The 27,394-nt window shown below is 38.1% G+C and overlaps 1 protein-coding gene across 1 annotated transcript in view; it reads right to left on the minus strand.

Annotated features, from left to right (window-relative positions):
• TLN2 (talin 2) overlaps positions 1-27,394 on the minus strand; it is a 190,936-nt gene that overhangs the window by 70,477 nt on the left and 93,065 nt on the right. Inside the window, exons 9-22 of the mRNA XM_054837153.1 lie at positions 23,083-23,146; positions 20,423-20,527; positions 18,414-18,569; positions 17,399-17,500; positions 14,759-14,835; positions 12,914-13,094; positions 10,719-10,832; positions 9,994-10,102; positions 9,095-9,303; positions 8,375-8,473; positions 6,381-6,548; positions 4,502-4,796; positions 2,039-2,205; positions 795-923 (exon numbers count right to left, since the gene is read on the minus strand). Of these exons, the coding sequence (XP_054693128.1) occupies positions 795-923; positions 2,039-2,205; positions 4,502-4,796; positions 6,381-6,548; positions 8,375-8,473; positions 9,095-9,303; positions 9,994-10,102; positions 10,719-10,832; positions 12,914-13,094; positions 14,759-14,835; positions 17,399-17,500; positions 18,414-18,569; positions 20,423-20,527; positions 23,083-23,146 (1,975 nt within the window). The remainder of the gene's footprint in view (positions 1-794; positions 924-2,038; positions 2,206-4,501; positions 4,797-6,380; positions 6,549-8,374; positions 8,474-9,094; positions 9,304-9,993; positions 10,103-10,718; positions 10,833-12,913; positions 13,095-14,758; positions 14,836-17,398; positions 17,501-18,413; positions 18,570-20,422; positions 20,528-23,082; positions 23,147-27,394) is intronic.

A 27,394-nucleotide genomic window follows, 5' to 3' on the forward strand; every position in this document is an offset into this window, starting at 1 on the left:
TATTTCCTGAAATACTCCTGATTTTTGATTCTAACCAGATAAATGCATTTCTGGAACACAGCTACCTACTCAGATCCTCCTTGTTTCTCTAATCTCATTGCACTTGAATCAGGCTACTGTAAAACCACAGTTGGAAACTAGGAATGATGAAAGGCTTTTTTTTAATCTGTCTTTTCTACATTTTAGCTAAGAATGGGAAGATCAAACCTTGCCTACAATACAAACTTCAGACATTTTATCCTTCGTGCACAGTACATTGCCTTTCTCCCCTTCGGCTGTGTTACCAGATATGGTGTAACTTTTCACTTTTGTTTCTGCTTCTTTGATTCTCTGAATAACTTACCAGTTTAATTGGCTATGGTGCAATTCAACATACCTGTGTACGGAAGTTTACATGAAACTCTGGCAGATATACTAGTAAAAGCACCAAAAGATGTTGTGTGTAAATGAGAGATCATACAGATAAAGTAAAACACTACTGAAGTAGTTTCACCTCAGCTGTTTGAAACCTCAGCTGTTCTAATTTTTAACTAAGCCACCAGCAAATGCCTTCTGAATCAATTTCTTACATTACTACATCAGTGATTCAAGTTGCTCAATTTTCTGAGGACTATGGTATCATATACTAGCATCTCTAGTTCTAAGCCTTGTACCCTGGAACTGAGCTTACAGTGCTATCATTCTATGTTTAGCACTTTTCCTGAAACATGCATTTCTACTTGCTTGAAATTATCTACAGATACTAAGTACCAAAATGGAGTAAACTGAAAATTCAACAATATATAGTTTCCAACCTCTAATCTGTTGACAATTTTCTTCTTGATGGCATTCTGTGCAGCAGCATTTGTAGCAACCCGCAGTCCCTCTGCTGCTTCTCTCAGACGCTGCTGTTGATCCTCATTTTCAGGATTGGCTGCAGCTCCCTGCACAAAATTTTGGGGCGGGGGGGGAACAGAGCCTCAGTAAAAGTTCCTGGAGAAAACGTAGATGAATATCAAGGCTTTTGCTCCAGATAGTGTCTGCTACATCAGCCTTTACTTTCCTTATATTATCTTAACGAAATTTAGAACAACATTAAAATGTTACAAGATTTTGAGGTGGAAAATTTATTGCTAGTGCAAGGCTGTTACTGAATACTTGAGATACTTTGAGGAAGGAGTTGAATATTTGCTTCAGATACTACTTTAGGTGCTTGGGAAAAAAGCCTTTGTAAACTGCTTCCACTATGATCTGTAATAACATATTTAGATTAATGTAGGTTTTGAGAAAAACAGTTTTTAAGATTCCCAATTCAATATGCCTTTCGGTAACTGCAATCCAAAGCCTGAGATTTAACCCAGTAGGTTTTCTCCATCTGAAGTCTGGGAAAGTACTAGAAAGTCAAGAATATGCTCTGTAGCTAGGCATATGGACCTTCTAGAGCCCTAGCAGAACGGCTGGTCCTGATCTGTAAACATCATTTAAGTGCAGGATCTGGGAAACAATTCAAAGAACATATTCCTCCCTAGTGGATTTAAATAGGTTTCTAGTACAGAAAGGAAAGAAAAGGTTAGATATTTGCCTCTTTCGTGAGAGCAGGGAGTGGGCAACAACACAGGCAAGATTGCTCACGTGGAGGAAACTGCCTAAGACAAACAGAGGCAGAGCTGCTTTGTTAACAATTTTTTTTTAAGAGATATTTGTAAGGGGTTGCTGTGGGTTTGTTGTTCCATTTGTATTGGTAGACCGCTACAAGACATCGCACCACAGTGCTGGTGGTAACTGCCCTAGATGGCTTGAGTCATGGCTGCCCTGTACACAGGCAAGCAAAGCAGTGCAAGAAGAGTTTTTAAAAACAAAATTAAAAAAACCCAGGTAACTAATAAATTGTTTCTTCTGAATGTACCTAGGATAAGTCATTAAATGCAGAACATTTGCAGGATAAGAAAAAACATGTCTACTATCCCTATCTATAATATCCCACATACCATCTCTTCTTTGGGTATAACCATACAATTTTAAGCTAGTTCAATTTTAAGGTAGTTCATTTTCCTGGTACCTTTGCAGCTTCAACCATGCGGGCTGTAGAATCTGCCAGGAGCTTTGCAGCAGCCAGAAGCTTCTTAGAGTTGTCCATGTCGATTTCTGCTTCAGCATCTGACCTCATGGCATTAACAAGATCAGAAGTTGCTTGAGCCAGCACTCTGGCCTGCCGTACCATTTCACCTGTGGCATACAATTCTATTTTTACTTTCCTTCTTTCTGCATTTCAGTTTTGGTTTCAAAAGTCATCTCAACAAGATGAGAATAACATTACATTTGCTGAAATATTCTTTTGACTTGAACACAATACACAAATAGTTCATAACTTAGAAGCTTCATAAACAAAATCTTGGATTGCAACATAAATGAACAAAATGGCTACATTGGAGATTAAGAAAAAAGTTATTTGCATTCTAGATAGCAAGACAAAACAAAACAAAAAAAAATCAATACCTTAGTGTAATTTTGAATATACAACTCAAGGAAACTCCTGGCCCAGTGAAGACTAATAATTCTGCTTTCAAATTATAGCCAAGATTTCACTCCTTTATTAAAACTTACCCATATTTCACCTATTCTTCTTTTGAGAAAGTTGTTTTGGAGAATTATTGTCTAATATAAACTAAATGAAGAACTCTGTCGAAAGAGACTCAGCACCAATGAGGTCATTTTGTCCAAAAATAAGATGTATATTTAAGATACTTGAGTCATGTTCTAGTCATGGTGAAGCACAGAGATGAAACAGTAATGCTTCTGAATTGGTTACATACCCTATCTAGAGCAAATTAATTTGGTTCATAACAGACTTGAACCCATAAAGCCTTTGGCTTTCTGTAGGTTATCAAATCAAGTAAGATGTATTTGGGTCTAAGGCTTCATTCTTTTCAAATGCTCTAAAAAATCATGGGAAAGAAAACCAAAGCAGCATTTTTCTCAAACATAAAGGTGATTTGTGGGCTTCAGAATTAAATGCCTTCCTACCAGGGTCCTCTGGTCAGGCACAGAAAAAAAAAAATTAAAATATTCTAGCTATTACCAACTATTTCCCAGTATGCAATTTTGCAATTAACATATTTACCAATAATGGCTAACTCAGCTCCCAGTCCAAATATTCCACTTGGAAAAAAATCCCCTTTAAATGCCCTTTCTTACAGTACTGAGCCAATAAATAGAACAGAAAGAATAACCTGATTGGGCAGTAATACAGCAGTCACAAGCCACCATCTCTTTGCTGTTAAAATTGCAACCGCAGGAGTGCAATGATAAGTTAGAAACACAGACTGGAATCTGAATGCCTTCTACTAAAAACTAAGTATTGCACAACAAGATCTTTGACTGTAAACAGAAAATAAATCCAAGGCCATCTCTTTTACTGCATCCTTCTGTACAGAAGCTGAATCATGAGTGACAGCTAAACATAAAACTTGACATGCTTTTCTGTGCACATCTACACTAATTAAATTCCTTAGGATAGCTACAGAGCATGGAAAAAGTTTTTCCACAGCTTTCAATGCGAAGATTAAAATGGTTTAGCAAACACTCCTGTGCATCTTTTAAAAATTTTAATCACTCAGATGTCTCAAAGAAGATTCTAGGGTCAAAATACAGTGAGAATTTCACTAATTACTTCCTTGCATGTGTTCCTCTAGAAGAGTGCTGCATGGCTGAAATGACAGTTCCTTAAAAAAAGAATCATCGGAAAGTTCTACCTCAAACACAACAACTAAGATTACTCTACAATAAAAGATTAGCTTGTTCATATCAACTGTAATATGAATACAACTATGACTGAAATATTTTGTCTCCTGGCCTTGTCTTTATACAACATGAAAGAAAAGACCCAAACCATACTATTCACCATAACTGCTTTTTAGAACTGATCCCATTTTAAACTTTCTATGAATTGTCTTGATTTCAAGTTGATACTGCCCCTACATGCTGTTGCTACTTCATAACATTTATAACTATTGAAATTTCACTATTTTAAGTAATTTACTGCTTCTTTACTGAAAATTCATATTGGATCAGCTAAATGTAAGGCATCTCACGTTTTGGTTTGTTCTAGAAGCTGCACATTTTAGAAACATCACAGAAAAAAGCAGAGCTAAGTTTCAAAATCTACAACAAAATCTACACATAATAAAATCAATCACTGGAATGTATTCACCCAGGTACCTGACTTGATATTTGGAGATGAGAAATTGTTATGCAATTCTGTGAAGTGAAGCAGTGGTGGAAAACAGACAAAAACACTACAGTGATCTTTTAGCATGATATTGATTGTTTTCACAGAACATTCATTCTACGTAGCATGCAGCTATGTACATTTTGCCGATTTAATATTATGGGTTGAATGACTACCTAGCATGACAGTGCTAGCCTAGAAGCACAGCACACTTGAGAAGGGTTTTTTTACTTGCATTATTTGAAATGTGCACATCTCAAACATGGAAAGCTACTGTCCCTTAGAGAAACTTACCAGCATCTCCCATTGAACTGAAAATACTCTCTGTGACACACATGATGGTATCTGTAGCCTGGTCATAGCGTCCGATGGGCTCTCCCCTGCTTGCAAACTGGCGGACATGCTGCAAGAGGTCATTCAGGGCTTGGCTGACAATGCTGGCAGCTGCACTGACCTGCTTCAGTAACTCAATGTCATCTGTGGCAGCCTGGCAGGCCCTCACACAGTTCTCCACTGACCGGTCTACCAGTTTCCCTGCCTCAATCAGCTGTTCCTGACACACTGGAGAGCTGATGGTAGGACTCACAACCTGCATGGGAAAGGACACAAAGCGTTCAGAAAAGGCTTATTTGCAAATTTCCTAACCACTAACAAGTGAAACATGTACTACATTAGTTTTTAATCTTCAATTTATCTGTTCTCCTAGACAGAAAACCTTGAAAGTGAGTATTTAAATAGGTGGCTTCAGACATCTAGATTAGAAATCTGGGCTCTGCATATCGTTAATTTAATCTCAATTTAGATGCTGAGAATGGAGGCCCCCACCTTGTTTCATGCTTCTTCAGCAGCTACTGAACTGAGAAAACACTAGACACTGTTCTGGAGGGCAGGCATGAACCAAACCCTCCAGAGTAACTATGTCCACTGGCAGACTTCTAAACCCTGGAATTCCAAATAAAATGAAATCTTAATTGGAATTGGTCTTGTAAAGCCTTGTTATATCAGCCTTTTGTTTGTTTAAATAAAAGTAGTGCTTGGCACAAGCCAAACAACATTCTACTTCTGAGGCCACAAAACAAGTAATAGGCCCTGTAATGTATAAATTAGAAACAACCCTCCCCCATTTTGTTCAGATATATCTGGACAGCTTTTAGCAATGGGAAAACTATGCATATCTTATGAGGAAAACAGGATGCCACTGGGTGTCTCATGCCATATTGAAGAAATTCACAGGCAGTAAGAACATCAAGTCCAAATAATGAAAATTCATATGTATATGCATTACAAAAAGCCCTTGCAGCCAGAGAAATCAAGTAGGAAAATGTTGAAAATTTAATACTTAATATTGGCTATTAATTTTAATATAAACCTTCTGGATGTTTCACAACAGTTGAATACCCGTTTCCCTGCAAAAGATGACACTGTAGACTTCAAAGGCAGCATCCAAGTAGGAAATGCAAACTGTTTAATTTTTAAAATTGAGTATTTCTTTTATTTATTTTTAAGATCAAAAAAGGCTGCAGAAGGCATAATGCTCCAATTGCAGACTTCAGAATTTGAAGTCTGATCTCAACTCCTGTGTAATTTGCTTAGATCGAAAATCAGTACTTGGCCAAAAGCAATGGATCTATTAAAACAAGTGGGCTACTGTAAATTAGTGCAAATATATTTAAAATCAATGATCATTAACTTGATTTTATTTTCAGCAAGAATACCAACTTTTAATTATATAGCTTTAGATGAGGTCTAGTGGAGGGTGTCCCTACCCATGGCAGGGGAGTTAGAACTAGATGATATTTAAGGTCCCTTCCAACTCAAACTATTCTGTGATTCTATGAGGTGAACCCATCCTAATTCTAGGCTTTATTAGAAAACTTACATAGGTGCCCCAGGCAAGCTGTGCTTCTTGAGCTAATATTTTTTTCTTTTATCAATTTTAGTGATTAATCAGATGGGCTCTGTTATCTGTGGAACCTCCTCTGGAGATTACCTCACATCCTCTGGGCTCCTGATTGCCACTGTTACGGGTGACAATTTATTAATCAACAACTTTGATACCGCATAACTCTAGAGCCATGATATTAATGCAGTATATTATCCGAGACTATTGGAAATGCACAGAGCATACAGTCCAAACAATACCTCGCCATCTCACAAACACTGCTAGCCTCACCTTCGCACAAGCCACAAGCTGCGAAGTAGAGAGCGCACACTGTGTAGCAGCAGCAATGACCCTGTTCTGCAGGACTGTATCCTCAGCGACCTGTGCTACATTCTTGGCCTTCAGCACTAACATGGCAGCAGCATTTGCAACAGCTTTGGCCAGGCTCATCAGAACATCCTGGTGAAATAAAGGGAAAACTCAGTCTCATGAACAAAAAAAAGTATATACTTTGTTTATATTAAGATCAAGTCTCCTGAAGGTAAGAGGTTCTCCTGTATCAAAACTTGAACACTTTGTTTCATGTAAAGCAAACATGGCTACTTCTTCCGTTTCCCCACCTCAAAGGCTACATTCCATACACTTCTGGTTTTTTGGTGGGATGTAGTCTTCCTTATGCCTGTACTGTTAAAATGATCTGGCTTTCCTGTAAAAAGATACTACAGATACACTTATGCATAATTTTAACTTCACAGCAGAAAGAAAACCTTGGATTTAAAAGATTAAGAACACTAGTTCTGATTTCGTTTTTTAGGGTATCAAGGTATCCCTTTCCTTACCCACCTTCTCCAACACTCTATAGCACTTACCAGAAGGTTCAGGGTCTTTCTCTTACAGAAAAAGAGAGGGCTGCAATACATACTCAGCTAAGAAAACAAATGAGAACTCTGATGAAACTTGCAGACAGATTTACTAGGTGGAATCAAGTGTTTAAAATGGCCTGTAAGTTATATTAGAAGACATCTTGCATACAGTGCACCCCAGAGGTCTGGCTGGCTGCTATAAATTACTTCCCCTTGGTTCTGGTGCAAAACCTGTTCTTGGCATTGAGTGAAAAAATCCAGGTATGTTTTTAACAGAGCATTTAAGAACAATGGTTTTAAACAGCTAATAGTTAACGTTGTTATTAAGTCATACAGGCATTACGATTTGATAATGGATAATACCAATCATTCTTAAAGAAATCATGTTTGCCATACAATAATTTTCTTCTACTCAGTTTACCAAAAGGTTGCATAAGCTTTTGTTTATGTGCATACATACAGACACAGCAAACACTTCTGTGAAAAATGCTATATTCAATAAGAAATACTCACTATTTATTAATAAACATCCATTCATTCTTCATAAATACATGGCATAATAGGTCATTAGCTTGCAAAGACAGTGAAACACAAGGAAGGGCAAGGATTTGTCTGTGTGCATGTGCAAGTTTTAATATGCTGCTTCCCACAAAATCCCTATGGCATTCAGAACAATTGATTAAGACTACACATGTGGCCCTGGAAAACTCAGTTATTACCTTACATCTGACACAGTGTACTTAGTGAAGATAAGCAGAGTTTTTAAAAATAAGCTGTTTGCTGTTCCTTATTTTCTGTGTCTGCCTTGGCACTATGACACATAACTTGCACTCTGCTGCAACTGCTGCAAATGGGAACTGCAATTCAAACATATCAAGCATGACACAACATCAAGACTTTGACAGATCAACAGGTCATAGGGTATCTCAAATTAGCACACCTCTGGACTTCCATGCCAAATTTTCCATCTGTAAAAATGAAATGACAGTTCCACATCCTACAGGAAAGCTATAAAAGTTATTATCTGTGTAACACTGAGGTACTGAAACTCACCATAAAAGAGGCCAGTGATGAACATAGTGGTGAGACTAAAAAGCAGAGTAGAATTTGAAAAGCAAGAGTCTGACCAGTATGCAAATAGCACAAACTGTATATTATAAACACTGAGGGAAGTACAGTGTAAACAGCTCTCCATGAAGCAAGAAAGCATCTGTACAATGCACAGAATGAAGCACGGTTTCCTATGAAATCAGCACTCTGTGTAATTAAAAACAGTTTCATAATGCATTAACCTCAATTAGCATTGAAAAACTTCAAATCTAGCATTTCCTAACTGCACTTTTGGGAAGCCTGGTTTTATGCAGTGGCCTCCTCATTAGAAAGCTGCAGAGTTCTGACAGTGACAAGCAACCCCTTCATTACCTGGAACCTTTCATCCGTTTCATTCTCTCCAATTTGTCTCAGCAGCTCCCCGCTTGCTTGCCCAATGCTTCCAGCTGCAGTCAAAACTGTCTGTCGAGGCTGGAAAAATATAATGGTGCAATACATTAATTCAAACACAATGAGCTCTACTTGAATTTTAGATCTCCGCAAGGAACTTTTGCATTAGCATGCAATTAATGTGGCTAAAAAAAACATTTACAACAGAAACACTCTGGAAAAATCTTTACTTTTCCACATACACAACTGCCCATCTGTATTTCAGGAGTTTCATCTTAAGTGCTCCCAGAGAACGTATAAAGAATTTTGAAGAACTTGAATAGACATTGTTAAAATAACTTCAAGGATAATTAAGGATGCACAATCAATATGCCAACTGATCTGAAACATCAGGAGATTTCAAAACATAAATACCAGAAGATCAAAGGCAAACTGGCTGCAGACTCCAACACAGATAAATTAACTATTTATTACACAAATCAATTAACCTCTGCATATAATACAGAACATTCTAATATCAAGGTGCAAGACTTAAGGCATAAAGGCAGAGACAGATGAAGGAATAAGAAGCAGTCAAAAGAACTGCTTGCACAGGGGACATTATGTGGCACTGAGCGGGTGAGGCTTTGAAGCCAACATGTCTCAAAAAAGCCAATGCCATGCACTTCAAAGAAGGAATCTGAGAAGTTTTCATCTACTCACCTCTCCTGAAGTAGGTTGCACAGCCTTCAGCAAGTCTGAGACAGCACTGGCCAATGTTCGAGCAGCTTTCAGGAGGTCTTCTCCACTTCCAACTTCATCATCCATGAGAGCAGCAAGCAGTTTCACACCTTTAGACATCTCAGTAAGGTTGGATGAGATGGTTGTAATTGCACATCCCACAGCAGTATAATCAGTGTCAACTGGGTCCCCTGTAGAACAAATATTTTTTCATTATCAGAATGCTTTAGTGGTTAAAAAGGATAAGAGGCAGCTACCACAGGCTACACTCTGGTGAGAGACAAGTGAGACATTTCAAGATAGCCAAGCAATGCCTAAGTAATTTCATTGTCACTTCAAAAAAAAAAAGCCACACTAGAGACTGCTATAATTTTTCCAATTTCTACATTTTTTCTTCTACAAGAATTTATCTTCTAATAGAATTTCTCTTCGTTTAATGCAATTTGCTGAGAAGTCCACAGTTTCAGCTATCTTTCAACACTGAAAGAATATTGACTCCTTTAAGCCACTCACAGATCCTTCAACTTATAACTTGCTGAAGAAAAAAACCACTGTCAATAAACACATCTCTCTCTAACAACTGTCAGACCAATAATGCTTTTTGGTAGTAACCTTGCAAACACTCTCTATTTTACTTTGAGTAAGCAAGCTACATTTTATCTTCATCAGTGGTCATACCTTTAGCGTAAGGCGTAAATTGAAGACACAAAAATTGCATTGGGAAGGACAGAAAGCTTGTTGCACATATCAGTGCACTTAGCTGTTGGTGTATTTTGAGGAAAATTTTTCTCCAGCTGCTCCATACTCAGTCCCTATGTTACTTGAATTAGACTGACAAATTACTAGGAGACTGCAAGGAAATCCTTCCCTTTGAAAATTACCTGCTGTAAGGTTAACAACAGACGCAGTTCCTGCAGTGATAGCATCGACCTGAGAGTGTATTTCATGTTTTGATTCATCAACCTTGTTCTGAACCCATACTCTAGATGCCTGAAGAGCAATAACAAAAACAAGAATTAAGGATTGCAGTGAGGTTCTGTAAGAGGAGACACTATGTAGATCTCTTGTTCCTTCATGAACCTTTAAAAGTGAAATATGAAAGCAAACATTTTCTTTTGCTGAATCATTCACCACAGAATTGCTATCACATTTCAACAGCTGCCCTTTTAAAGGTAAATGCCATAAACAGTGCATCCATGAAGGCTAATCACTCTTGACTGACAGTCCCCCATAAGCAATAGCCTCTTGATCTGTCCTCCTGCCCTAACTTAGATCAGGAACAACAAAATCATATTTTGTTCTTATTTTTCAAGTGTCCAGGCAGCAGTCACTCCCACCATAAATAGTGCTCATAGTTTGCGTTTAATTGTACATACGCACATGAAACAAATAGGAATATGGGCATGGTTATGCAAAGTCGTCTGCTATATCTAATCTCAGAAGACTGATTAGAGTGAGCTGGAACCCTTAAAGAGAGCACAAAATTTTTATCTCATTTTAAAAGCTTTAGCAATACCACTGTAGAAACAGGGACAATGGCTAAACTGATCTGTAAATACATCACAGCACTAAGACCCATTCCTGTGAGGGATTAGAAAAAACTCACCATGTCCTGCCCTAGAGGTGGTAGGTTATCAACTTCACTGAGGTCAGCTTGTGCTTGTTGAACAGCATGCATACTGGTATTAATAGTCCCCATCAAGGCCTGCTGAGCTGAGGTCTGAAAGGCAAAAAAAGGAAATGGCTGTGTGTTATGTTCCAAATGGCACTTCAAGCAGATATTATGTATGCATGAAGACACAGTGAGTGACAGCAATCCAACAATCACACCAGGCTATTTCAAGATAGCTAGTGTTCCCCTAGTATGATCAAGAAAACTAAACACTCTAACAGTACTCTCACACAGTCTTGATTCTGCCTATAGCATTTTATATTCCTCTCTAGTCACACACATTTATAAAATGCTGAACTTTCTCAGATCAAACAATGCCCAATAGATACACACAAAACCACCAAGCTGTCTTACTGACTTGCATTCTAGGAACATGAAAACTGAATTTGCTTCTAGGATGTCATTATTGATGTCCTGGAACAGCCTACCAATGTCAAAGACAATTCTAAAACTAAATTGCCATTGATATGCATAAGGTAACAGAAAACTGAAGGGTTTTAGGCAGAGCAGAATGGCTATCTGCATTGGGGTGTCTGTGGCAAGGTTCTGGCTGCAGGGGTGGCCTCTGTGAGAAGAGGCCAGGGGCTGCCCCATGCCAGGCACAGCTGGTTCCAGACAGCTCCAACAGACCCACCGCAGGACACAGCTGAGCCCAGCAGCCAAGCTGGTGGCACCTCTGGGAGAACATCATTAAGAAAGGGCAAAACATCACAGGGCAGTGAGGGGGGACAAAGAGTTCAAGAAACAACACTGTGAACACCAATGTCTGAGAAGGATGGGGAGAAGAATTGCCCAGAGAGGTTGTGGAGGCCCCATCCCTAGAAGTGTTCAAGGCCAGGTTGGATGAGGCTTTGGGCAACGTGGTCTAGTGGAGGGTGTCCCTGCCCATAGCAAAGGGGTTGGAACTAGATGATCTTTAAGGTCCCTTCCAACCCAAACCATTCTATGATTCTATGAAGATGCTCCAGGCAGCAGAGCAGAGATTCCCTAGCAGCCCACAGGAGAGACCACAGTGGAGCAGGTATTTGCCTGTGGAGAGGCCCATGCTGGGGCAGATATCCACCCTGCAGCCCACAGAGAACCCCACACTGCAGCAAGTGGGTATTTCCCTGACAGAAACTACAGCCTATGGAGAACCTACACTGAAACAGGGTCCTGACAGAAACCGCAGCCCACAGAGGACCCACACTGGAGCAGGCTTCTCCTGACAGGAACTGCAGCTCATAGGGAACCCACACTGGAGCCAGTTTATCCTGAAAGACCGCAGCCCATAGGAAGGGCCCATGCTGAAGCTGGGGCAAAGTATGAAGAGGAAGGAGAAGCAGAGAGGGGCTGTTATAAACTGACCACTTGGGAGCAGGGAGTAGAACAGTCAGATATGAAGAAGTGAAGTTGAGTCAGTAAAAAAGGGGTGGTGGAAAGGTGTTTCTCCATTTTAGTTGACAATAAATTAATTTTCCCTCAAGTTGAGTCTGTTTTGCCCATGAAGGTAATTGGTGATCTACCTGCCTTTATCTCAACCTATGTTGAGATAAAGGCTTTTTAAATCTTATTTTCTCCCCTCCACCCTCCTGTCTCATTGAGGAGCAGGAGTGAAAGAACAGCTGGGTGGCAACCAGCCAAGGTCAACCCACTACACATACTACACTTCTAGTGGTACATCATGATATTAAACATAGATTATATTCTCTACAGACTGTTTAGGGCTTTTGATTGTCTTTAAATTTAAGTGAGAAAGCTCAGCATCAGCTTTAAGCCTGCTAAAAAATTCTAAATTGGTAGGCTAGTGATAAGCTAAATGTAAGCCCTTATTTTAAAACTGCTTATAATGCCCGTCTTTAAACCCTTTTTCCCCTAACCCCTGAATACTAGTTTAACTACTTAGAAGTAAAGAGAAGGCTGGAAGAGATGGCTTTAAAGAAAATAAGGAAATAAGTAAAAATGTGGTACCCTAAATATTTCAGGGGTGCTCAAAACTCATGTTCAGTAGGACAGCCAGGAAGTCACACTTGATATCCTCCTCCTGCTCTTAATAAGACATGTAACTTGTTGTTTCTGACTACTTGCAGCACAAACAATTTTCAAATGCAAAAAAGTAGTTTCAAATACAAAACAAGGAGGTTCCTCACAAGCGGGGGCATATGTCCTCTGTGCATCTGACCAATTGTGACTTGTTGCTGAGGAGAAGGCATGATGCCAATGTTGAAAGTCTCTGGGCCACTGGACCCTGAACGCATAACAGCTGGTAGTGCCACAGAGCCATGCTCCACCTTCCCTGTTCGGTTGAACTGCTGCTGCAAGATGGTAGATCTAAAGAGGGGGAAAAAAAAAAAGAAAGAAAATAAAAATCCAACACTGACAGAATTAGTGAGGTCCTGCAAATCAAGTCCTGCTGATGTTCTTCCTTTAGGATTTTAAACTGCATTTCATGACATTTGGAGAAGCTGGAAACCTTTACAGTCTTTCTTTCTAACCATTTTCTAACACATTACAAAAGATTTCATCTGGGGCTTTTAGCAGATCAAATATAAATACCACTAATAAGCAGGCACCAAAGAAAGAACATAACGTGCAGTTTTGGTATATGCAGTACAATAGCTTTAAGATGCACGACAGAGAACCGGAACAAGGTTTGTGGCACAAAAACTGCTTTGTTTCAGTTGTATCATAGGCTGATCAATAGATAATAGAAACATGAACCCTGTGGAGATGCCCTTTGCAAGCAATCCCTAGATTTGGGATAAAAACTAACATCATTTCTTCCCGCTTTAATACACATACGCACACACAGTACTTGCTAATAATCTGGCTGCCTATCACATAGGGGACTAGGAGGCAGGATACTTTCAAGAATAATAAAGTTATTGTCATCCCTGGTCATGAACCATTTTGCCAGATATACTGCTCAAATTTAAATATGGTTCAAGCTTTAACAGCTAGAAGCGCTGACAGAAGTTCTGGCTTTAACACCAACAATCTGCTGGGGAAAAAAGTAATTTAAATTGTGAAAAACCTTGTATTCATCTATTACAAGTTTTGGGCTTCTCTACATAGCACTTAGCATATTCTGGAAATTATTTGAAAAGGGCACTATCAAAAGAAAGCACATGTGACCATGTGTGATTTGTCAAAAGCTGACATTTCACATAAGGCCACATCAAATACCTAACAAGTCTATCTCCTGTAAACTGTATGTTTAACAATAAATCAAATAGACTTTTCACATACATACAGCTGACACTGCCATCCTCAGAGCTTCAAGAGGAGACTCGAGTGGCTCATTACAGCTTACGTCATGAACCTATTTCTATTCTTTCATTGCAAGGAAAGATTTAATATTCCTTTTCAAGAGTATGGCCAACTCTACAGTTCTGCTTTTGCTACACTCAGTTACTGTCCCATCAGAATACAGTTCTAGTACCTCCTAGTACCAAAACCTCATCTTTACCCACACCACACATCTGACTGGTTTGTCTAAGGTGGTTTGGTAAAACAAGACAGCTCTGTTCATGACACAGGTACAATTAAACTGACAGGAGTCAAATTTACTAGAAACCACAGACCTAGCAGACACAAGCAACTAAAACCTTGGAAATCCTAGGTGTTTGCATGAAGATCAAAAATCTAATGTGACATTTTCAGCTCTGCATCATTACTCCCCTCCCCCCTGGCCAGCATTTTACTGAATTGCAGCCCGAGTTCCTTTCTTCGCTCAAGGGTCAAGTTACCACAAACTGGTACCACTGCTGGTTGCCTTACCCAATAATTTGGTGGCAAACACCTGCTCTTCAATCCTCGAATCAAGCTAGGAGCCTGCTGAATTGCCTTGGGATACTACTTCCTTCTACTGAAATACCCTGTAGAAAATCATTCTTTAACAGCAATAACTATACTATTTCATTTGAAAAAAGCTGCCACAGCTAAAAGCTGTCACTCTTAAATAAAGAGCATTTCCTCCTGTTGTATACACTCACTTCTTAGGCGAAACAGATTCTTCCAACATGGTTGATTCCTCATCACCTTCAAGCCCAAATCTATCTTTACTTTGTTTCTGGACGGGGAAGGAAAAAAAAATATCAAGTTAAACAACATGTGTTGCTTTTTGCTTTCTCTCCACCATTTCCTTGCTATTTATCAGAATCCTAGTTGAATCATCTACAGAGTCTGGTCCAGTGCTGAATACCACGCTTCTTGGCAGTGTGTGACTATATAACCTCCACCTCAGAAGAGGTGCCCTTCAGCATCTAACAGACCAGGTTCTAAGCCCTAGCAGATGAAGTGCATAAAGGAAAAAAGCATATTGGTGCCTTTTTGAACAAAGGTATAAAGAAAGTGCTGAGATAACACTTTTTTTTCCTGTGTGAAAAGACAGTCTGAGGTCTGATTGATATGCAACAACAGCAAATCCCAGCACAAATGGGCCATGTACCATGCCCTTTCCCATTTTCTTCTAACTCGTGAACATAAGACTGACTCAGGTAACTAGAACTCAGCTACAAGTCATATTTAGCATCCTGAAATGTTACTATATGGTGCTATCTACCACTAGGAAATACATATCCATAGGAAGGATCATAAATTTAATACCATATCCAAGTTCTTTTACCATAGTTACTTCAAAATTCTGGACAGTCTGCATATCTGACTTTTTGAGGGAGTTGTTTGTAGTGGTGTAAGGGAGGTAAATATATGTAAGGGGACTAAGTCTAAATCACTAGAAACAACATGAAGCTACCGTAAGTCATGAAAGTATTGCTTTGTAAAAAACAGTCTATTTCTGCTTGTGACCTAGTGCAAAGATACTGTCTGCTTTCCACTTTGTTACGTGATTTGCAGTCTGAATATACATGTATATAAATAGAGAAACATCCACTATGACCTTGCATACATTTAACAGGAGCTCCTCATGGACATCCATACACACACCACTCCCAACTTTCTCCGGAGAAGTTCTTACTATTATAGTTTGAGTTTATGAATGAACTGAAACTGCCTATTTCTACTCAAGATTGTGCCTTACTTCCATATTTATGTGAAGTAAAAAAATATATCCAGATTAAGAAATGGTAAAAGTTACTCAAGTTCAGAGTTCCCGGTCAACTGACTAATGACTAAAATCTCAGGACAAGAGGGGCTGGGGAGTGTTGCACCAATAATACTTTAGCAGGAAAAAAGAAAACAAAGCACCAGCAATCTACACCACAGCAAAATGAGTTGGAACAGTCCAAAATACACCAAGAATTAACGTTATGCAACTGAGAGCAATAAACCATATTTTGAGGCATGCATCAGAGAGAACTTGGGCTCAGCAACTGGAAACTGCATGCTTCTTGTACACATCATGAACATCATGGGTGTTTATTACTTAACCTGTTCCTAGTTAATTAATTTTAAAACTGGGTGTGTCAGCAGATTGTAAAGAAGAAATCAAAGGACTGGGACTGGAAATACATACATCTGTACTCTATCGAGAGAAAGGCTGCTTTTGTTTGGCATTAGAGAGCAAAGCTACTTTTGAAGCTTAAGAGGTAGAATCAACCATCTACAGAAACCTGCAGTTTATTTAACATTTATTAAATTTGAGACTGACAGCCTCAGAGAAAAAGGCACATACTGTGATGAATTCTGGCAATCCTTCTCAACCTCTGATTTCGTAACACTTGATGTTACATCCTACACTGTTCACATGAACAAAGGCAATAAATTCTCCTCAGCTGCTTAGCTTTCTGTCATTTCTTTACTATTAAAATCTATTACAGCAAATAATGATGTAGTTTGGTTGAACCTTAAAGTAAAAAATTGTCAAGGAGCAATCAGCGCTATTTGAAACACCTCTCTCTCCTATACGACACGCTCAGAGTATGACCATTCAAGCTCCACATTTGTTGGCAAAATTAGTATTTTTTGCTATTGTGCTTATTTACTTATGAATATTCTGAATGCTGGCGATGCATATCAGTCTCTCCTCTCTCTCCTGCCAGGCACACTTCATAAAACCAAGTTTCAAGACAGTCTAGCCTCTTCACAAACACTGATTTTATTCCTCTCTCTGCACAACTGAGATGTAATTCTTTGCTTAAGTGATCAAAATATTTTTAAAGCAATATAATGGATTTTTTTTGTTGTTTTTTTAAGTTTTGCCAAAAAACTTTCTCAGCTTTGATGCATTATATACAGGAGCTGCTGGACAACTATTGTGTCGTTCTTAATGTAGTTTTAAATGCTGCTTCCATGGGATCATTTCTTCCCACCTGATTCACTACTTTGGTCCATAGCTTAAAATCCATAGTTGAAGCTTTGGACTCTTCTCTGGATATACACTCATAGTCAGCAGCTCACCTTCCAAACAGAAAAACAAAGCACAAGCGTGCAGTACTGAGCCTGACCCACACTACTGCTATAGTTAACCTTGCTAGTTTCCAGAAGCACTCACTTGAGTTAAACAGAAAGACCTTATATTAGGTTCAAGGTGAAAATAAATAACATCAAAACATAAGATACAACACTGACTTCATGAGAGAAAGAAAACTGCAGCTTGCACACATTTGAGTTTTTGCACTACTGTACAGTGATTTTTTACTGCATTTTTACTACATGACATCTTACTACCATACCTTCTTTAGGATGATATCAATGTAACCTGCAATTAATTGAGAGATCTGTTCTCCTTCAGTGGTCTGTACTGAGTAATAGCTTTCCTGATATTCACCAAAATCCTGAAGGAAAAGAGGAAAAAAAAGACCCACCTCTTTGAAAACGGAAAGTAAATAAATGAATAAACAGTACCAAATATGAGTGACAGAATTCAAATTTTAAAATTGTTTGTATAGACGTATTATATCAAACAGTAAATGAAACTACTACAAGATTCTAAACCAGTCTATATGCGCAATGAGGGAGGAGAGGGGAAAGATGCTTTTTACTGCAGCTTAATCAGACATTTCATAAATTGAAGTGCCAGAGGACAAAGAGATACTTAGTCCGACTTTATCACACTCAGTCACTGAAGGATGGAGAGAAGTCTTTAGAATTTTATTCTAAAGCATAATCATCCATGCAATTGGAAATTAGATGCACATGATTAAAGTGAATATAATTTTCTAGCCACTGCCTCTTGCTCTACCACTTTAAACAACCCTTTCATATCCAAAATGCTCTTGTTGCAGTGGTCTCTTATGGATCAAATAATTAACCAAATATTACATTCATGAAAGTTCTTTAAATCCATAATTATCAAATGTATTAATGAACCATCTAGCTTTGTTTACGTTCATATCTTGCAAGTCACAAAGTGCATTACGAATGGCAAGCACAATAAGGGTTTAAGCAGGTATGAATAATGATGTTTTCTTAACTGTTTTAGTGGTTAGGTACAGAACAGATTTAAACAGGGTTTTGTGAAAAGATTTAAACAGTACTTTTGGGGAACTGGTCCATCTGGAAACATTAAAATATGGATTGACCCTAGACCCCAATATGGGCCAGTTTATAGAGTCACTGAGCCCTAAACTAATAACGCTAGAAAAGTATGGATAGAACAAGTTACATTGAAGAAACTGTTCTAAGTCCATCTTCTTTATTCCTTGCCACATAGATTCCTCTTCCTGTGTATATACACCAAAAGATTACCAGAGTGAAGCTTTTAGGTGAGGCAGCCCAGCGTTTCACAGTTGTCAGTGGCCATTCCTGCAACACTTCCTTGGTCTTCTCATCCACACGCATCACTGAGTCTTTGGTGACACCCAGTAAACGAGGAACTAACTTGTTTTTGCCTTTCATTTTTTCCTGTGAGATGATGTGAAAGATTGTTTTTCATTCAAATGGAGCTTGCCATAGGAGAAAAGCATGATGGAATATACTGACAAAGGAAAGCAACTGGCATGCAGACAAGGACAATTTAAAACTCCAGGCTGTTTGTCTGGTCACAGTGATTTTCAAGCAATGCATTAACATTAAGCAGCTCTGATCTTTACTATGCAGTTCAAAAGATACTCTCTCTTCACTCTCCCCTAGAAAACAGAAGCATTTTAGGGACTGTGATAACAAATCTTTGGAAGTTACTTTAAAAACGTGGTGGCAGTCCTTCTAGACACAAGACTTCCTCCATAAAACAATATTAGAGAAGCTGAATGGGAAACTGGCATCAGGAGGACTGAGAAGTTAGGTTGCTCTCACCATTTCTCTGTAAAATTTCTGGAGTGGTAAAGGAAATAAAGGTCCACTGGGTCTGACAATTAGGCAAGATCAGCCATAACTTGTCCCATATTTTGGATTTGAAATCTTAGTTATTTTCAATCCATGAGAACATCCTAACCCATGCCAACATCACAAGGAAGGCAGAGTCAATCTGCATGCTGCCAGCTGATGTCTCTTATTTGATAGAGATTCTGCCTCTTCAGTTTTCCAAGATTGCAGAGCATAAGCCTAAGCTAACAATTCGCTACATAAAATCCGTCATAAAATAGAAACGAATCCACATGTTCTGTTCCCCTGAACTTATGTAGACCATAAAGAATCAATTCCAATTTACATAACAGGTCATTTGATAGACTCTTTAAAAGACCAGTTATTCCTTCCAACAGAAGTTTCACGACATGGTTACTTGATTCAGTGACTGTTTGCTTTAAGCTATGACAAAAGAAAGCAAGATGTTAATGAAAAATACAGATATTTTTGCCTTTTACCATACAGGTCAGCTACACTGTTAACAAATCCCCACTGAATTAGCACCTTGTTCTAAACATGCATGCTTGTTAGCTTTAATATTTTAGTTACTGAAAACTGCACACCATAACTTTAGTATAGTTTCTAATACACAACTTAGCTCAATAGATCTGTTAGAGAGTTGAGACTCCTTTCACCACTAATTGTGCCTAACAAGACATTTTCCCTTAAAAGACAAAGTAATTCTTTCAAAGAGTACTGTATTAACAGTATTATCCTCTGCACATTTCTCATTGTATTTTCACCTATCTGCTTCACTAGAATTTGTGGATGACTAAGTACTTTAGGAAAAGGCAACCTATTGATATTCAGCTGCCTACAAAGATTCTGTACTGTAACTGTGGGAACCTAAGAATGAAAACGTTTGCCTAAGTTTAGCCTCCTTTCCATTCTATATCAGTGGTTACTGAATACTCAGGCACTAATGCCTCAATCCCATTTTCACTGCAGAACTTCAGTATCTTGGTACCAAATGGTTTCAACAGCCTTGAGATCATGACCTGTTTTACTGTAAGGATTAAGAGAAAGTAAGCATGCAGCTGATGAAGTTGTTCTTCAGATGCAGTTTTTCAGCATACAATTCATATTATCATTAAACTTCTTAACAGGAACAACTTATGAGTTCTTTGTGAATGTTTTTCTGAAGACAGTACTTTGTTGGTAATCAAAAGAAAAAAGAAGAAACATCAATTTAAAGGAATTAAATCATGACAGACTCAGCTTTCTTTCTGGAAGCAGTATGACAAGGATCTAAACTCAAATTATAATTCTGTCCCATGTAGTAATTTACACTTTTTTCCAAATGCTGCTTTCAAACAGAAGGCTGAAAGAACATCTTTGACCTTTGCTTAGTGCAGAATCTGAGGTAATACATAACCAATCATACAATATGGCCACAGCAAGATCTACATTACCTTAACAAGAAAAAATGACACTCCGTAGGTCCGCAGGGAACGGGCTAGCTTCACATACTTCACTTTGGCTTCTATTTCAGTCATCTCACCACAGTTTTTGTGCTCCTATAATGAGAGTTCAGATTCACTTAGGCAGAAACAATGCTTTCTGGAAGCAAACAAAAAAGGGGTATAGCTTTTATCTGTTTAAGGATGCTCAGTTAATACTCATTACAATTAGAATATTTAAAAAATACTGGCTAGAAATGCTAGCAAGACCGTATCCCATAATTCCTCACATCAGAGAACATAAACAATCTATGCAAATGAAACACTCCCCTTTGACCATCATCCATTCTATCTGTGCCTCAGATCAAGCACATTTAAACCACTTCTGAAATAGTTTAAAATTCTAGGTATTGCTGCTATTTGACACCATTAGGTTTCACGCAATTAATGTCTCTCTAACTCTGCTTTTTAAAATAATTTAATAGTCCAAGCACCCATATTTTTTTCCAGGAACAGACTATTCATTCCTGCTTTGTGTCCAAAACTTCTGATTCATGAGAGCCTCATACCTTGTAATTGGCTATTTCTCATCTCTTGTAGGTATTTCCAATGGGCTTTTTTTGCCAGTTGCACCATTATCCACAATTTTTCCCATCACATGAAAAAAATTCTACAGATGAGGAAGTAGCAATGATTTTTCTAAATAGTTCATCCTGAAATACTCATCTAGATGTGTCTTGCAACTCAATTTATATTTATTATTTAAACAATTTACTCATCAGTAAAATTTATTACTTCTAAGTAATGACAACTACTAGTATTACCCATTCAAAGTTCATCTCAGCATCTGCTCTCCTACCCCAGACCATTCCGCTGAAAACCCCGTCCCAATGTCCTGCTATTTAAATACTGTTTGTGTACTCTCCTATGAGGACAGACTGAGAGAGTTGGGGTTGTTCAGCCTGGAGAAAAGGTGGCTCCGGGGAGATCTAATTGCGGCCTTCCAGTACCTGAAGGGGGCCTACAGGAAAGCTGCAGAGGGACTGTTTATCAGGGAGCGTAGTGACAGGACAAGGGGTAATGGGTTTCAGCTGAAGGAGGGTCGATTTAGATTAGATGTTAGAAAGAAATTCTTTACTGTTAGAGTGGTGAGGCACTGGAACAGGTTGCCCAGAGAGGTTGTGGAGGCCCCCTCCCTGGAAGCGTTCAAGGCCAGGTTGGATGAGGCTTTGGGCAACGTGGTCTAGTGGAGGGTGTCCCTGCCCACAGCAGGGGGGTTGGAACTAGATGACCTTTGAGGTCCCTTCCAACCCAAACCATTCTATGATTTCCTATCACACCCCGTCTTCCCCTCACATTCTTCTGAACTGCTGGTTGCTACCTCTTTCATGCTGACTGATGACAGCAGGGGGAGCAGCAAGAGCATGGGAAACACTTTCCTACTCCAGTTTAAGTTACCATCTTGACAATGTTCCACGGAGGAGCACTGGGAGAAGCAACCACAACTCCAAAAACCCCTTCACATCCCAAGGACAAACTAATGATATCTGTCAAGTTCATCACAGAACACAACCAGGATCCCGAAAGAGCAAGGAGCCCAAATGTAATCATTACAGATGGAATACTTGGCAAAACTCACCTGTCAAACTCAAGAATTTTACAACTCAGGGAAACAGCTGACTTTTTGAAAAAAGACAGCCTGCTTATTCTACCTTGCTGTTGTATCTTTGTTGCATCTGTGCACTCCTGATGAAATTCTTGTCTGTGCACTGAAGTATATAATGATTGAAACTACTCACAGATACTGTTAGCATGTGATTTTTGTTCATGTCAATGAATAGCATGATACACAGAAGTGAATGAATCTTGTTTTGCCTAAACTGCAACATCACTGCCACCAGCTAAATGTATACAGAAAAGCGTTAGACATCCTCATCTACGAGGAAGTACTACAACCTCTAGGTCAGACTTACTGAGCTACAGAATTCCTAGACTGTGCGTTTAACAGACATAGTAAAATGTGTGACCTGTTCCTGCTCTTCAACTTGTCTCCCAAGTTAAGATCACAGATCACTGGTATGTCCTTCCAGAAACTGTATGACTTGATTTTAACTATTGACCTCAGATTTTTTCAACTTAGATTGTATTGCCAAATCATGTATTTAAGTAGGCACAGATATTTAATGCATCTACAGTACTCAAACTCTGAGACCACTTCCAACAGTATCAGTACATTTTATACTCAACTGTTTCAGCCTTTTACAAGTGTGTTTCCCAGACACATTGTTGAAGTCAGTCATTAGCTAGCAGGACTCCATATTACTTGAAGCTCATGCTTCAATAACAAAGGCATGAAATTAAAACTGGTTTTCCTAAATGTGCTTCTATTTTAGTACAAATATACATCCTTACATTTCAACTCAACTGAGAAAAAGCTCTTAAGAATACTGAATATTCACTCTCTCCTTCAAAGTACACTGATTAATCATCAGTGAAGAAAAAAGGATTAGGACAATAAATCTGCTAAAGAAAAGCAAAGCTGTCAGATTCTTCACACATGATTTTCTGATACTTATCTAATTCAAGTACATACATAGTATACACTTGTGAAAGCCCATATTTTTCTTATAAAGGAAGCAAAATTATAGGAGGTTTTTCAGCCTCACAATTACCTGAAATATTCTCTTTTCAGCCCCTCTTTGTTTGGTATATTCTTTAGGCAGGAATTCTTTTAGGCTAGAAAAAAAACAACAAACATTTCCATAGTTAATGGTGCCTTCTTGAGGAGGGATGCTTTCCATTTTCCTTTATTGGCATTAATTTCCCCCAAGCTTCCTAAAATGGGCATAAAATACCTATACAATGAAATAAAACTTTGGCTAAGTACGATTGCAGCAAGAGAATACCTTGCATAATTAAGAAAAACACTTCAGTTACACCCCCACGTAATACCTCTTCATGTTTTGAAAAGTCATCAAAAGTAAATAACAGCTGGGACACTTTACATTCTTGAACTATGTCTCAGCAGCTCAGAGGGTTTCACATCTAAATCCAAATACACTCATTGTAATCTGGGGGAAGAAGGGGACATCAAAGCTTGAGCCAGCTTTGTGTCCGAGTTCAGACACTGCTATTACTTTCCAGTAGCACTTTTACTGATGCGCGGGACCAAGTTCTTACTCTGTGTCTTCCAAGAAATGTTAGAACACTAATATTTTACTGAAAAACTGCAAAGCCTAAATAGACACTTAATACCAGTCACTATCTCAAAAACAAAGTCATAAATAACCAGTCCTAATTTCTGTAGCACTCACATACAAAGGGTCTCAGAATACAAAGTAAATGAAGCAAGTTCAGCCTCCGCGATAGTTTAGTCTTTAAACACCTCACTTGTACCTCCTTGCAGTATAATAAAATAAACCCTTTATCTCAGCCAAACATCACCCCAACTTGAAGACATATCAACGTCATGCTTTAACAAACATCAGTTCTTTTCTGGATTGCACCTTCCCATCTGGAATGCTCTACTCTGATGAAACTATGTCATGTATTCAGCAGTTCATTTTCAGCATGAAGAAACTTCCACAGGTTAAAAAAATTGGTTCCTAAGGTTTCCCCCCCTACTTCAGGCTATTAAGATTCACAAAAAAATCTATGACTGGAGAATCTCCTCCTCATGTTGATTTATTCAGCAAGCAAGCACACTATTAAAATGGAAAGCTAGAACTACCTACTGTCATTGAAAATTACAAGTTTTGAGAACGACAGATTTACCTTTTTTTAAACAAGATTGGCAAAAAAAATTTGCTCGACTGTTCTGTGGGGTTTTTTTTGGTTTGGTTTGTTTTTATGGGGGATGGATGTTTGGAGGGTTTGTTTGTTTGTTTGAGTATGCTTTTTTGTTTTTAAACACAGAAGTCTGCCATTGCAGACAACAACCAAAATAACTCAAAAGACTCAATCAGGATTTTGTGCTTTCTTCAAAATTTTTTTTTGAGTAGTGAGATCATTCATTTTGTTCTTTCCATAAAGCTCTAGCAATATAAATCAAAGTAAGAACAACTGTCCTTGCTAATCTTTCTTCCAATGCTTCAGTAGCTACATCTCACTACGACATGATTATGAAATCTCTTCTCAGGATTTATTTACACAGACACATCATGGAGTGGGGAAGGTTGGAGAGCCAAATTAATTTTGTAGATATGGATTGCATACAGCTTTTTATCCTAAAAACCTGATGCCTTTGTTCTGAAACAACTGGTGCTTTTATACACAATTTCATAGGTTCCAAATTGGTTTGGTTAAATTCACTTTGAAGGATAAAAAACCCACCAGACAAAACCAACCAACCCCCCCCCCCCCCCAAAAAAAAAAAAACCCAACATGAGTTAAACACAGTTTAATTCTGGAAATTAATTTATATAGAAAAATGATAGTTATCAATGCACTTCCAATTCTCATCTTTTATTAACTAGAGTTGATTTCTCAGCTATCCCTATGTAGATAATCAAGACCATTGCATTTGCAAGCATGTCTACTTACTCTGTTAACTAATATACGCTTTAAGAAGACATTGCTGAGCAAACATTATTTGGAGCTTCTTAAGCAGCAAGAGTTAAGAAAAAACTTTGTGCTTTTGTCCATAAAGCACCAGTTGGTATACTCTTGCACATGTAGCTGGCAGTTAGATTGGATGCTTTTTCCTTTTATCACCGTCCACTATTTTTTCAATCAATAGACAAGTAATCACCTCAAACGAAAGGGTGAAATGCTAGTTGTAAACAGACTGAAATTATGGTAATGCTACCTATAATCAAGAATGGCATTAGCAAAACCACCTGGAATATATTATCATTTAGCCTTCTTTACTCTCTTTAATTACACATTATTACAATGGTCAATGAACTGAGTTAAAACCCCCCATCTAATAGCAAGGAGTGTTTATTTAACTTCATTTACTGTGAATTTTTTCCTACAGTTATGAAACAAATTATACACGAAGATGAACATATTGATTGTTATTCATTAGCATAAAAGTATATCCAGTGTTCTTAGAAAAGACAGTTCAAGACAGTAGAACAGGTTAGATTAAAGAATTGAGCTTATTGGTCACCAAGCATGCTTGGAAATAAAAAGCAGAGGTGGACAGTTTTAGCTGCTGCTTTCCTATCTGCATATCAATAGTATGAGTTTTTTATTAAATATTCTCTCAGCAAAGTTAAACACAGTGTAACTCTGTAGGTACAATGCAAAACTTCAGCTGTATGAGGAAGGGCATGAAGGACTATTTGCAATTTGATAGTTTAAGAGCTTTCACAATTTACTTTGGCATGAGCTTCTAGGAAATTCCAACAACTAATACCAAGGTGTTAACAAGATGCAGGCAATAATCTTCATCTGTGCCAAGAATCATTTATCAATGACAAAAAAGGATACAAAAGATCTCTCTATATAAACATATTACAGAAATGGCAAACTAACCTAACCTGTTTCAAAATAATGCTATGAAATACTAATGCTATTCTGTTACATCCTGTTTTCTGTATGGGCTGACAGATTGTCCTTAAGGGAATCTGTAGCCTGTTCAGGTTTCAGTGGTGAATGAATGGACATTCCTCAAATGTATTTCACATACTGAGCTACAGCAGAGAGTTTACATAAAACTTTCATACTTGAAAAGAATCAAGGTTCATCCACAAAGAGTAGGAAATAGTTGGATGAAACTTAGAAAAAGCTCAATCTTTTTCAAGGAAAAAAAATAGTTTTTCTGAATAGTCAAGAGATGTATTTTCAGAAAAAAAAAGAAAAACAGCAGTTACCTACACTATTTTTATATATTATTCATAATAAGTCAGGAGCGCCTGGCTAGTTTAGACTCAGATTAGCTTTTACAAAAAGGCTGTTGTGAAGGCTATGTACAGGCAAATGCGTACAACACAATCATAAACACGTACACTTGAAATTAGAAAGCAATGACTAGGGACTTACAGTTCTGGAGCAAGCTCCTCTACTGAGGGCAAAAAGAGAATCACTTCTAAATCAGATATCCTTAATTTTATGAAACCAATTATACACCAGAACAGCGAGCAATTACACTTAGTGACCTGCAAGGCTTGATCCTAATACAGTCAAAGCCCATTTAAAAGAAAATAAAACAAGAATAGAGAAAATACCCTGCAGAAAATAAAAAGGTTCTAAGTTTTGGAATTCTGGTTCTAAATTATTTCCAGTGGAGTAAGGTTCTCTTTCTAATATACAGTTCAGTTATTTATATCTTTAATTTCTATTAGGATTAAAAAAACAGATAATGCACTTTATATATGTGATGACTTTATTCTGTGAGGGACTTCAAACTATCTAGCATTGCACACAAAGTAGAAATATCATCCAGTCCGCAGTTTCAGTCCACCATAAAACACAGTTACTATATGAGAGGTTAAAAAAAATTCAAAATATCTTTACATCAAAAAGACCAAGTAGAACACCTAGAAAACCTTGAAAAATTTAAGCAACTGAACTCTGCATAGCAGTTTGCAAAAACTGCTGGTTAAGTTTGTGGGGAATTATTGCTTTAAAAATTAAAACAAAACCAAACACATTGACAGGAACACCTAACTCTTGAAATCATTACCATGACACAACATTAGCTTGTCATGAGTTAATAATCTAATGGTTTGCTGCAGGAATACTCTTGAGTGGAGGGAGAAGGGAAGAATAAGTAGACAACGGACAAATCCCAGAGGAAGACTGTTGTGTAACTGGTCACAGTTCTAGGGAATAAGAACCAGGAGTACACTGAAGCTATTACACTGGGTCCCCATAATTCTTAGAGACATCAGCAGCTCTATTAGGAAAGGTTCAATCAGTAGCAGACAAACAGTACAAAGAAAAGCCGATTATTAATTGGAACTGAAGAATGTTTGTTCATGTGGTTTGCTTGCATAACTGAACTGCTACTTCAGGAAAATCTTTCAAAAGTGAAGT

Source organism: Grus americana, chromosome 10, assembly GCF_028858705.1.
Source record: "Grus americana isolate bGruAme1 chromosome 10, bGruAme1.mat, whole genome shotgun sequence".
NCBI lineage: Eukaryota > Metazoa > Chordata > Aves > Gruiformes > Gruidae > Grus > Grus americana.